Source organism: Ranitomeya variabilis, chromosome 8 (genome assembly GCF_051348905.1).
Source record: "Ranitomeya variabilis isolate aRanVar5 chromosome 8, aRanVar5.hap1, whole genome shotgun sequence".
In the NCBI taxonomy this organism is placed as follows: domain Eukaryota; kingdom Metazoa; phylum Chordata; class Amphibia; order Anura; family Dendrobatidae; genus Ranitomeya; species Ranitomeya variabilis.
The window spans coordinates 131,356,019-131,368,791 of record NC_135239.1 but is presented as its reverse complement, the minus strand read 5'-3'; the positions used below and the strand labels follow the sequence as shown (position 1 = coordinate 131,368,791).

The window sequence follows — 12,773 nt, the reverse complement described above, 5'->3', positions numbered from 1 at the left end:
AGGGTGTAGGGTGTAGAGTGCAGAGTGTAGCGTGTAGGGAGTAGGGTGTAGGGTGTAGCGTGTAGACTGTAGCGTGTAGGGTGTAGGGTGTAGAGTGTAGGGTGTAGCGTGTAGCATGTAGCGTGTAGCGTGTAGCATGTAGGGTGTAGAGTGTAGAGTGTAGCATGTAGCGTGTAGCGTGTAGGGTGTAGGGTGTAGAGTGAAGGGTGTAGGGTGTAGAATGTAGAGTGTAGCCTGTAGGGTGTAGAGTGTAGCGTGTAGCGTGTAGAGTGCAGTGTGTAGGGTGTAGAGTGTAGTGTGTAGCGTGTAGGGTGTAGAGTGTAGCGTGTAGGGTGTAGCGTGTAGGGTGTAGCGTGTAGGGTGTAGGGTGTAGAGTGTAGCGTGTAGCGTGTAGGGTGTAGCGTGTAGGGTGTAGAGTGTAGCGTGTCGGGTGTAGAGTGTAGCGTGTAGCGTGTAGGGTGTAGGGTGTAGCGTGTAGCATGTAGCATGTAGGATGTAGGGTGTAGAGTGTAGGGTGTAGCGTGTAGGGTGTAGAGTGTAGCATGTATCGTGTAGCGTGTAGCGTGAAGGGTGTAGGGTGTAGGGTGTAGAGTGTAGGGTGTAGCGTGTAGGGTGTAGAGTGTAGCATGTATCGTGTAGCGTGAAGGGTGTAGGGTGTAGGGTGTAGATTGTGGGGTGTAGCGTATAGGGTGTAGAGTGTAGCGTGTAGGGTGTAGAGTGTATGGTGTAGCGTGTAGGGTGTAGATTGTATCGTGTAGTGTGCAGCATGTAGGGTGTAGCGTGTAGGGTGTAGAGTGTAGAATGTAGGGTGTAGAGTGTAGCGTGTAGCGTGTAGGGTGTAGGGTGTAGAGTGTAGGGTGTAGCGTGTAGCGTGTAGCATGTAGGGTGTAGGGTGTAGAGTGTAGCGTGTATAGTGTAGCGTGTAGGGTGTAGGGTGTAGAGTGTAGGGTGTAGCGTATAGGGTGTAGAGTGTAGCGTGTAGGATGTAGGGTGTAGAGTGTAGGTTGTAGCGTGTAGGGTGTAAAGTGTAGCGTGAAGGGTGTAGAGTGTAGCGTGTAGGGTGTAGAGTGTAGCGTGTAGGGTGTAGGGTGTAGGGTGTAGCGTGTAGGGTGTAGAGTGTAGCGTGTAGCGTGTAGCATGTAGCGTGTAGAGTGTAGGGTGTAGCGTGTAGGGTGTAGAGTGTGGCGTGTAGGGTGTAGCATGTAGCATGTAGATTATAGCGTGTAGCGTGTAGTGTGTAGCGTGTAGCGTGTAGGGTGTAGGGTGTAGCGTGTAGAGTGTAGCGTGTAGGGTGTAGGGTGTAAAGTGTAGCGTGTAGGGTGTAGAGTGTAGCATGTAGCGTGTAGCGTGTAGGGTGTAGAGTGTAGCGTGTAGCGTGTAGGGTGTAGGGTGTAGGGTGTAGCGTGTAGGGTGTAGCGTGTAGGGTGTAGAGTGTAGCGTGTAGGGTGTAGGGTGTAGAGTGTAGGGTGTAGCATGTAGGGTGTAGGGTATAGCGTGTAGGGTGTAGAGTGTAGCATGTAGCGTGTAGGGTGTAGGGTGTAGAGTGTAGGGTGTAGTGTGTAGGGTGTAGATTGTAGCGTGTAGTGTGCAGCGTGTAGGGTGTAGGGTGTAGCGTGTAGGGTGTAGAGTGTAGAATGTAGGGTGTAGAGTGTAGCGTGTAGCGTGTAGGGTGTAGCGTGTATGGTGTAGAGTGTAGCGTGTAGGGTGTAGAGTGTAGCGTGTAGCATGTAGGGTGTAGGGTGTAGCGTGTAGCATGTAGCATGTAGGATGTAGGGTGTAGAGTGTAGGGTGTAGCGTGTAGGGCGTAGAGTGTAGAGTGTAGCGTGTATCGTGTAGCGTGTGGGGTGTAGGGTGTAGGGTGTAGAGTGTAGTGTGTAGCATGTAGGGTGTAGAGTGTAGCGTGTAGGGTGTAGCGTGTAGGGTGTAGCGTGTAGGGTGTAGGGTGTAGAGTGTAGCGTGTAGGGTGTAGCGTGTAGGGTGTAGAGTGTAGCATGTAGGGTGTAGAGTGTAGCGTGTAGCGTGTAGGGTGTAGGGTGTAGCGTGTAGCATATAGCATGTAGGATGTAGGGTGTAGAGTGTAGGGTGTAGCGTGTAGGGTGTAGAGTGTAGCATGTATCGTGTAGCGTGTAGCGTGAAGGGTGTAGTGTGTAGGTTGTAGAGTGTAGGGTGTAGCGTGTAGGGTGTAGAGTGTAGCATGTATCGTGTAGCGTGTAGCGTGAAGGGTGTAGGGTGTAGATTGTAGGGTGTAGCGTATAGGGTGTAGAGTGTAGCGTGTAGGGTGTAGAGTGTATGGTGTAGCGTGTAGGGTGTAGATTGTAGCGTGTAATGTGCAGCATGTAGGGTGTAGGGTGTAGCGTGTAGGGTGTAGAGTGTAGAATGTAGGGTGTAGAGTGTAGCGTGTAGCGTGTAGGGTATAGGGTGTAGAGTGTAGGGTGTAGCGTGTAGCGTGTAGCATGTAGGGTGTAGGGTGTAGAGTGTAGCGTGTATAGTGTAGCGTGTAGGGTGTAGGGTGTAGAGTGTAGGGTGTAGCGTATAGGGTGTAGAGTGTAGCGTGTAGGATGTAGGGTGTAGAGTGTAGGTTGTAGCGTGTAGGGTGTAGAGTGTGGCGTGTAGGGTGTAGAGTGTAGCGTGTAAGGTGTAGGGTGTAGGGTGTAGCGTGTAGGGTGTAGAGTGTAGCGTGCAGCGTGTAGCATGTAGCGTGTAGAGTGTAGGGTGTAGCGTGTAGGGTGTAGAGTGTGGCGTGTAGTGTGTAGCATGTAGCGTGTAGATTGTAGCGTGTAGCGTGTAGTGTGTAGCGTGTAGCGTGTAGGGTGTAGGGTGTAGCGTGTAGAGTGTAGCGTGTAGGGTGTAGGGTGTAAAGTGTAGCGTGTAGGGTGTAGAGTGTAGCATGTAGCGTGTAGCGTGTAGGGTGTAGAGTGTAGCGTGTAGCGTGTAGGGTGTAGGGTGTAGCGTGTAGGGTGTAGCGTGTAGGGTGTAGAGTGTAGCGTGTAGGGTGTAGGGTGTAGAGTGTAGGGTGTAGCATGTAGGGTGTAGGGTGTAGCGTGTAGGGTGTAGAGTGTAGCATGTAGCGTGTAGTGTGTTGGGTGTAGAGTGTAGGTTGTAGTGTGTAGGGTTTAGATTGTAGCGTGTAGTGTGCAGCGTGTAGGGTGTAGGGTGTAGCGTGTAGGGTGTAGAGTGTAGAATGTAGGGTGTAGAGTGTAGCGTGTAGCGTGTAGGGTGTAGGGTGTAGCGTGTAGCATATAGCATGTAGGATGTAGGGTGTAGAGTGTAGGGTGTAGCGTGTAGCGTGTAGGGCGTAGAGTGTAGAGTGTAGCGTGTATCGTGTAGCGTGTAGCGTGTAGGGTGTAGGGTGTAGAGTGTAGGGTGTAGCATATAGGATGTAGAGTGTAGCGTGTAGGGTGTACGGTGTAGAGTGTAGGGTGTAGCGTGTAGGGTGTAGCGTGTAGCGTGTAGCGTGTAGGGTGTAGGGTGTAGAGTGTAGGGTGTAGCATGTACGGTGTAGAGTGTAGCGTGTATCGTGTAGCGTGTAGCGTGAAGGGTGTAGGGTGTAGGGTGTAGAGTGTAGGGTGTAGCGTATAGGGTGTAGAGTGTAGCGTGTAGGGTGTAGAGTGTAGGGTGTAGCGTGTAGGGTGTAGATTGTAGCGTGTAGTGTGCAGCGTGTAGGGTATAGCGTGTAGTGTGTAGGGTGTAGAGTGTAGAATGTAGGGTGTAGAGTGTAGCGAGTAGCGTGTAGGGTGTAGGGTGTAGAGTGTAGGGTGTAGCGTGTAGCGTGTAGCATGTAGGGTGTAGGGTGTAGAGTGTAGCGTGTAGGGTGTAGAGTGTAGCATGTATAGTGTAGCGTGTAGGGTGTAGGGTGTAGCGTGTAGGGTGTAGAGTGTAGAATGTAGGGTGTAGAGTGTAGCGTGTAGCGTGTAGGGTGTAGCGTGTAGGGTGTAGAGTGTAGCGTGTAGGGTGTAGAGTGTAGCGTGTAGCGTGTAGGGTGTAGGGTGTAGCGTGTAGCATGTAGGATGTGGGGTGTAGAGTGTAGGGTGTAGCGTGTAGCGTGTAGGGCGTAGAGTGTAGAGTGTAGAGTGTAGCGTGTAGCGTGTAGGGTGTAGGGTGTAGGGTGTAGAGTGTAGGGTGTAGCATATAGGATGTAGAGTGTAGCGTGTAGGGTGTACGGTGTAGAGTGTAGGGTGTAGCGTGTAGGGTGTAGCGTGTAGCGTGTGGCGTGTAGCGTGTAGGGTGTAGGGTGTAGAGTGTAGGGTGTAGCGTGTAGGGTGTAGAGTGTAGCGTGTATCGTGTAGCGTGTAGCGTGTAGCGTGAAGGGTGTAGGGTGTAGAGTGTAGGGTGTAGCGTATAGGGTGTAGAGTGTAGCGTGTAGGGTGTAGAGTGTAGGGTGTAGCGTGTAGGGTGTAGATTGTAGCGTGTAGTGTGCAGCGTGTAGGGTGTAGGGTGTAGCGTGTAGGGTGTAGAGTGTAGAATGTAGGGTGTAGAGTGTAGCGTGTAGGGTGTAGGGTGTAGAGTGTAGGGTGTAGCGTGTAGCGTGTAGCATGTAGGGTGTAGGGTGTAGAGTGTAGCGTGTATAGTGTAGCGTGTAGGGTGTAGGGTGTAGAGTGTAGGGTGTAGCGTATAGGGTGTAGAGTGTAGCGTGTAGGGTGTAGGGTGTAGAGTGTAGGTTGTAGCGTGTAGGGTGTAGAGTGTAGCATGAAGGGTGTAGAGTGTAGCGTGTAGGGTGTAGAGTGTAGCATGTAGCGTGTAGCATGTAGAGTGTAGGGTGTAGAGTGTGTGTTGTAGCGTGTAGGGTGTAGAGTGTAGCGTGTAGCGTGTAGCATGTAGCGTGTAGGGTGTAGAGTGTAGGGTGTAGTGTGAAGGGTGGAGAGTGTAGCGTGTAGCATGTAGGGTGTAGGGTGTAGCGTGTAGGGTGTAGAGTGTAGGGTGTAGTGTGTAGGGTGTAGAGTGTAGCATGTAGCGTGTAGGATGTAGAGTGTATGGTGTAGCGTGTAGCGTGTAGGGTGAAGGGTGTAGGGTTTAGAGTGTAGTGTAGCGTGTAGGGTGTACAGTGTAGCGTGTATCGTGTATCATGTAGCTCGTAGGGTGTAGGGTGTAGGGTGTTGAGTGTAGGGTGTAGCGTATAGGGTGTAGAGAGTAGCGAGTAGCGTGTAGAGTGCAGCGTGAAGGGTGTAGCGTGTAGCGTGTAGCGTGTAGAGTGTAGTGTGTAGGGTGTAGGGTGTAGGGTGTAGCGTGTAGGGTGTAGAGTGTAGCGTGTAGCGTGTAGCATGTAGCGTGTAGAGTGTAGGGTGTAGCGTGTAGGGTGTAGAGTGTAGCGTGTAGGGTGTAGCATGTAGCGTGTAGATTGTAGCGTGTAGCGTGTAGTGTGTAGCGTGTAGGGTGTAGGGTGTAGGGTGTAGCGTGTAGAGTGTAGCGTGTAGGGTGTAGGGTGTAAAGTGTAGCGTGTAGGGTGTAGAGTGTAGCATGTAGCGTGTAGCGTGTAGGGTGTAGAGTGTAGCGTGTAGCTTGTAGGGTGTAGGGTGTAGGGTGTAGAGTGTAGGGTGTAGCATGTAGAGTGTAGGGTGTAGCGTGTAGGGTGTAGAGTGTAGCATGTAGCGTGTAGGGTGTAGGGTGTAGAGTGTAGGGTGTAGCGTGTAGGGTGTAGAGTGTAACGTGTAGTGTGTTGCGTGTAGGGTGTAGGGTGTAGAGTGTAGGGACTAGCGTGTAGTGTGTAGAGTGTAGCGTGTAGAATGTAGCGTGTAGAGTAGGGTGTAGCGTGTAGGGTGTAGAGTGTAGCGTGTAGGGTGTAGAGTGTAGAGTGTAGCGTGTAGAGTGTAGCGTGTAGGGTGTAGCGTGTAGGGTGTAGAATGTAGAGTGTAGGGTGTATGGTGTAGAGTGTAGGTTGTAGAGTGTAGCGTGTAACGTGTAGCGTGTAGGGTGTAGGGTGTAGAGTGTAGAGTGTAGCGTGTAGGGAGTAGGGTGTAGGGTGTAGCGTGTAGGGTGTAGCGTGTAGGGTGTAGGGTGTAGAGAGTAGGGTGTAGCATGTAGCGTGTAGTGTGTAGCATGTAGGGTGTAGAGTGTAGAGTGTAGCATGTAGCGTGTAGCGTGTAGGGTGTAGGGTGCAGAGTGAAGGGTGTAGGGTGTAGAATGTAAAGTGTAGCCTGTAGGCTGTAGAGTGTAGCGTGTAGCGTGTAGAGTGCAGTGTGTAGGGTGTAGAGTGTAGCGTGTAGCGTGTAGAGTGTAAGGTGTAGGGTGTAGAGTGTAGCGTGTAGGGTGCAGAGTTTAGCGTGTAGTGTGTAGAGTGTAGCATGTAGGGTGTAGCGTGTAGGGTGTAGAGTGTAGAGTGTAGGGTGTAGCTCTTTCCAATGGCCTACAAGCATAAGTGAAGCAGTGATCAGCATTCTCTATTAGTATAGGAGATAACAGAAAACATTTCATATTTTTCCCCATTGGGTCATAACTTCTGTTACAATGATCAGAGGTTGAAATATTTCCATTTTCTTGCTCTTTCCAATGGCTTACAAGCATAAGTGAAGCGGTGAGCAGCAGTTTCTATTAGTATAGGACCCAATGGGGAAATGGGGAAAAATGTGAAATGTTTTCCGTTATCTCTTAGGCCGGCGTCACACTCGGCGTAAGACAATACGCCACGTATTATACGTCCGTACTACGCGTTCAATACGCCAAAATGTCTCCGTAAGCGACTTCCGTAGTTCCTGCGTTGCTTAGGTGTGGTCGCGTATTTTGCGTATGTGCTGTTGCGTGTGTAATCCGTATGTGATCCGTATGGCGTTTTTTCAACGCAGAAGCACAAAATGGACAGTTAACGGTTTTCAGGCCTGCTAATCATTTAAATCCTCATTAACAACACTATTTAAAGCCCACTACAACAGGTGGAACCCTCCCATATGCCCTATTTGTTCGGGAGCTTCTTTTGGCTGTGTTGATATCACCTTACCAACATGTCTGACCATGTGTATTTAAGCACAACTCAGCAGGTGTTACTTCACTGGGTGTTGTCACGTCGCTTTGGCCAGCCATATTTGGTCAATATGGATCCGCGAAGGAGGAGACGAAGATTGTGGGTGCATCCTCTATTGACCCAACGCAAGAGTAAAGGACATTTTCACAGGCTATATTCATCTTTGAGGTCACATCCTGACAAGTTTTACCTGTATACTCGCATGACCATCAGGACTTTTGATAGCTTGTTGGAGATCTTACGTCCTGGGCTCACCTATCAGGACACCAGGATGAGAAAAGCCATCTCTGCTGAGGAGCGTCTGCTCCTAACCTTACGGTATGTTTTGTACATTCTCACATACTGTATGTTGATGATATATTTTTGAATGTGTTGTCTTCTGGTATGTTTATGTAATTTTCTTTAGCCAATCTGGCCCAAGCACATGTTCAAAACTGTGTTTAATGTTTTTTGAAAGTAACCATGGGAAATGTACATTTTTCTCTTGTACAGAATGTGTTGGGAAATATGGTATACACTTTTGTTTCTTCATGTTTTCTTTTGACTCATGTTTAAGACCTTTTTTGCTTGGTTTTGTCTTTCAGCTTCCTGTCCACAGGCTTGTCCTATGCGGGACTACACTTGGAGTTCCTTATTGGGCGGTCAACCATTTCAGGCATTATTCGTACAACCTGTTTCCAAATCTGGGAGAAACTGCATGAAGTTGTTATGCCTGAGCCAAAACAGGAGGATTGGCTTAAAATCGCCAGTGCTTTCAAGGACACTTGTGACTTCCCTAACTGCATTGGAACTGTGGATGGGAAACATATTAGGGTGCGTAAGCCGCCGAACTCTGGTTCCCAATTCTACAATTATAAGCAGTTTTTCTCTGTAGTTCTGTTAGCTGTTGCTGACAGTAACTACAGGTTTATAATTGTAGACATTGGGGCCTATGGGCGAACTGGAGACTCTAGGGTCTTCAATTCGTCCATAATGGGTCGGCGGCTACGTGACAACCAGCTAAACCTCCCACCACCACAGCAACTCCCAGGATCAAATGCGGAAGCAGTGCCTTTTGTTTTGGTTGGAGATGAGGCTTTCCAACTGACGAGGCACGTCATGAGGCCTTATCCCAGGCGCAACCTGGACCACCGGCGGAGGGTATTTAATCTGAGACTTTCCAGGGCGCGGAGACTGGTGGAGTGCGCCTTTGGGATTCTGGTGGCCAAATGGCGTGTTCTTCAGTCGGCCATTCAGCTCAGTGAGGCTACAATCAATGAAGTTATAAAAGCCTGTGTTATTTTACATAATTTTACACGCATAAATGATTGTTCCTCAGCTAATATTGATGCTGACCTCATGAACAATGTGATTAGGCCCACCCCATATGTCCCTCCTCCGCGGCGTCCCCTTTCTGGACTCAAAGTTCGTGATGTTTTTTCAAATTATTTTGTGAGTCCTCAAGGTGCTACTCCCTGGCAAGAATATGCAATGTTGTCTGTTTAATTTTGAAGATTTAAAAAGATTTGGCTTACCCATAACCAAAATCTGTCTGTTGTATTTCATTAATTTACATATGTGTATGAGACTATCATATGTGTGTGATGTAGTAAGGAATTGTCCACAACCATATTTTTTTGTTTATAAACATTATTTTTTACTTCAATGCCAATTTTTCTTCTGGTTATTGTTTTGTCATAACCTTTTTTGGCAATTTTTGTGGCAGAACACATTCTTAGGAGACAATATAAATATAAAATCCAACATCATCAGCATAACAAAGTGCTATGTCAGCACAACCAACCTCAAGATTGTCTAACATAAAAATAAAAAATAAACATAATGTTTAAAAGAAATAAAAAAAAATAGCAAAATAAAATAAAAAATCACAAGTCTTGGTAGGTAGGTGGCGGAGATGTGGATTGCTCAGGGTCCTCATCAGGTGGCCTTTGAAGGCCCAATTGTCTAGTACTCTGTGAGGATGAGGTAGTGGCTGTAGGAACATGATGCATGGTTTGCTGCTGGCCTGATGGAATATTTTGGTAAGGATTTTGAGGTAACCCCTGATGTTGCTGCCCATATGGCCTGGAATCATAACCAAAACCAAAATGGCCATATTGTCCAAACCCAGGTTGGGACCAGCCTCCAGCACTGGGTGTGGACAAGTGGGCATATTGGGATGGTTGAGGATACCCGGCCATATGGTACTGAGGTTGCCATGGTGGGTTGTTAGTGGGTTGGGGTGGAGGTGTCGGCTGACGTGGAGGGGGTGCTTCAGATCCTTGTTGAGCATGCACGCCTTGTAATCTCGCCGGCCTTAGAATATTTTGAGGTGACATCTGCCACCGTTCAATAAGCTCCATAAGTTGGTATGGATTATTTGGGGGGGTGCATGCATCAATAAGGATCTGAAAGCACCCTCTCACACGAAGCCGCAACTCACGTTCAATGGGCCTTAAATACCGTGCAATGCTCCTTGAAAAGCCCTCCTCACCATCATCGTCCCGAACCCTCGCAAGATAGTTCATCACCCCAGCATCAACGTTTCTCCTGCTTTGTAGGATCTCTCTCCTGCGGCGAGAACGCTGGGCCAAGACTGCTGCCTGTGGTGAGCGCTCCAGGGCAACAGTAGGGCTGCTGCTGTTGCCAGGGTCATCCTGGCTAGGTGGTGGCGGTGCTGCTGCTGCAGATGCCAACTGTGGGTCCTCGGGATGTTGTTCTGCCTCTGCTGGAGCTGTCTGGCCATATGAGGAGAATCCTGGAGGGATGGAGCCGGAGGGAGCCGAAGATGGACCAGCCACCTCTTCTTCACCAACTGGGTCTATGACCAATTCTGAGTCAGACCCTGTCTCCCTGTCAGTGAGGTTGGACTGTGTTCTGTCAACAAACATTTTTTTTGAGTTCACGTTTAATATTACAAATTTTTTACAACAATTAAAAAAAGAGGTTGTGAGCTTTGTACTTACGGCCTGAGGTCCATGCTGGGGTTCAAAAAAGTGAGCCGATCAAAATAAATATATATTTTTTTCTTGGGAGGTGCGCCTGCCCCACTCCTCTCCCGCTGCTGCCTCTCCCTCCTGTATTGGTCACGGATGCTCCTCCATCTGGTTGTAACATCACCCACTGCAAACACAAATATTACACACATTGATTAGACCATTATGAAGAGTGGTCACACAAGGTGTAATTGCCTACACATATTTTACTGTTGCATAGGAATATGCATTTGGACAATACATTTATTATTTAATTTTGACAAACCAGACTATTCTAAAGTAAGGCCACAAGGACAGAGTCCGCTACCCTCTATCCCAGAAAGAACATTTATTAGTAGAAAACAATGTTATTAAGGGACATCTGGTACAAACATTAGTGAATTCCGTTTATCATGTCCCACACCATGTACGTACTGGTGTGCTTTAACTTAATTTCGGAATTCATTAATCAATTCATGTTTCCACATTCAAAGTAGTAAGGTCCTGCTTGTTAACAAGAACATTAAAGTTCAAACATGAGTGTACTTACTTATTTGTCGCTGTGCCTCACGTGGCTGCTGCTCATAATGTGGGAAGAGGGACTCACACACACTCCTCCATGCTGCCTCTTTTTGGGCCCTGTTGGCATAGTTGGGATCCCTCTGATCCCAGATAACAGGCCTTTCTTGCACCAATATAATGAGGAGATCAACATTTATGATGTGTGCCATCTTGAAGATCTCACTCCGTGGAGGCGTGCAGCAGACTTCCGGGTTCACTGTCTGGCTTTTTCAGCTAATTAGCATGTCTCACCTGCCTGATTGAGGCCTTTGGACATTTCCGGACATCTGCCAGTGACTAGCGCATTTCTCGCAAGTCACACGCATGGTCCGTATGCATTCCGTAATTTACGCTCCCCCATAGACTCGCTAGTGTGACGGCGGCCTTATACTAATAGAGACTGCTGCTCACTGCTTCACTTATGCTTGTAGGCCATTGGAAATAGCAGGAAAACGCATCATTCTAACAGAAGTTTTGACCCAGTGGGGAAATGGGAAAAAATGTGCACTCTACACCCTACACTCTACAATCTACACCCTACACGCTACACCCTACACCCTACATGCTACACCCTACCCTCTACACTCTACACGCTACATGCTACACTCTACACGCTACACGCTACACGCTACACGCTACATGCTACACGCTACACCCTACACTCTACACCCTACACCCTACACGCTACACCCTACACCATTCTACCTACACGCTACACGCTACACGCTACACCCTACACCCTACACGCTACACGCTACACTCTACAAGCTACACGCTACACTCTACACCCTACACTCTACACCATACACCTTACACTCTACGTTCTACACCCTACACGCTACACGCTACACCCTACACGCTACACTCTACGCGCTACACGCTACACTCTACACCCTACACGCTACACTCTACACCCTACACGCTACACCCTACACTCTACACGCTACAAGCTACACGCTACACCCTACACTCTACACCCTACACCCTAAACGCTACATGCTACACTCTACACCCTACATGCTACACCCTACACGCTACACACTACACACTACACGCTACACGCTACACTCTATACGCTACACCCTACATGCTACACGCTACATTCTACACGCTACACGCTACACTCTACACCCTACACGCTACACCCTACACTCTACACCCTACACCCTACACGCTACACGATACACGCTACACGCTAAACTCTACACCCTACACCCTACACGCTACACCCTACACACTACACCCTACACCCTACACGCTACACGCTACATGCTACACTCTACACTCTACACCCTACACGCTACACGCCACTTGCTACACGCTACACGCTACACGCTACACTCTGCACCCTACACCCTACACCCTACACGCTAAACCCTACACGCTACACCCTACACCCTACTCCCTACACGCTACACGCTACACGCTACACCCTACACTCTACACCCTACACCCTACACGCTACACGCTACACTCTACACGCTACACGCTACACTCTACACCCTACACGCTACACTCTACACCCTACACGCTACACCCTACACTCTACACGCTACAAGCTACACGCTACACTCTACACCCTACACGCTACACTCTACACTCTACACCCTACACCCTACACGCTACACGCTACACGCTACACTCTACACCCTACACGCTACACCCTACACTCTACACCCTACACCCTACACGCTACACGCTACACTCTACACCCTACATGCTACACCCTACACGCTACACGCTACACACTACACGCTACACACTACACTCTACACTCTACACCCTACACGCTACACGCTACACGCTACATGCTACATGCTACACCCTACACTCTACACCCTACACCCTACACGCTACACCATACAAGCCACACCCTACACCCTACTCCCTACACGCTAGCACCCTACGCTCTACACCCTACACCCTACACACTACACGCTACACGCTACACTCAACACCCTACACTTTACACCATACACCCTACACTCGACATTCTACACCCTACCCGCTACACGCTACACCCTACACGCTACACTCTACACGCTATACGCTACACTCTACACCCTACACGCTACACTCTACACCCTACACGCTACACCCTTCAATCTACACCCTAAATGCTACACGCTACACGCTACACTCTACACCCTACACGCTACACCCTACACTCTACACCCTAAACACTACACGCTACACGCTACACGCTACACGCTACACTCTACACCCTACACGCTACACTCTACACGCTATACGCTACACTCTACACCCTACACGCTACACTCTACAGCCTACACGCTACACCCTTC

General features: G+C 49.0%; 1 protein-coding gene across 1 annotated transcript; it reads right to left on the bottom strand.

Annotated features, from left to right (window-relative positions):
* Positions 1–8,817: 8,817 nt before the first annotated feature.
* Positions 8,818–10,024, bottom strand: LOC143788913 (uncharacterized). The gene is made up of 2 exons (XM_077278871.1): positions 9,898–10,024; positions 8,818–9,808 (listed from the first exon to the last, which is right to left on the bottom strand). The coding sequence occupies exons 1-2, from the start codon at positions 9,909–9,911 to the stop codon at positions 8,818–8,820; spliced, it is 1,005 nt and encodes a 334-aa protein (XP_077134986.1). The 5' UTR covers positions 9,912–10,024.
* Positions 10,025–12,773: the final 2,749 nt, after the last annotated feature.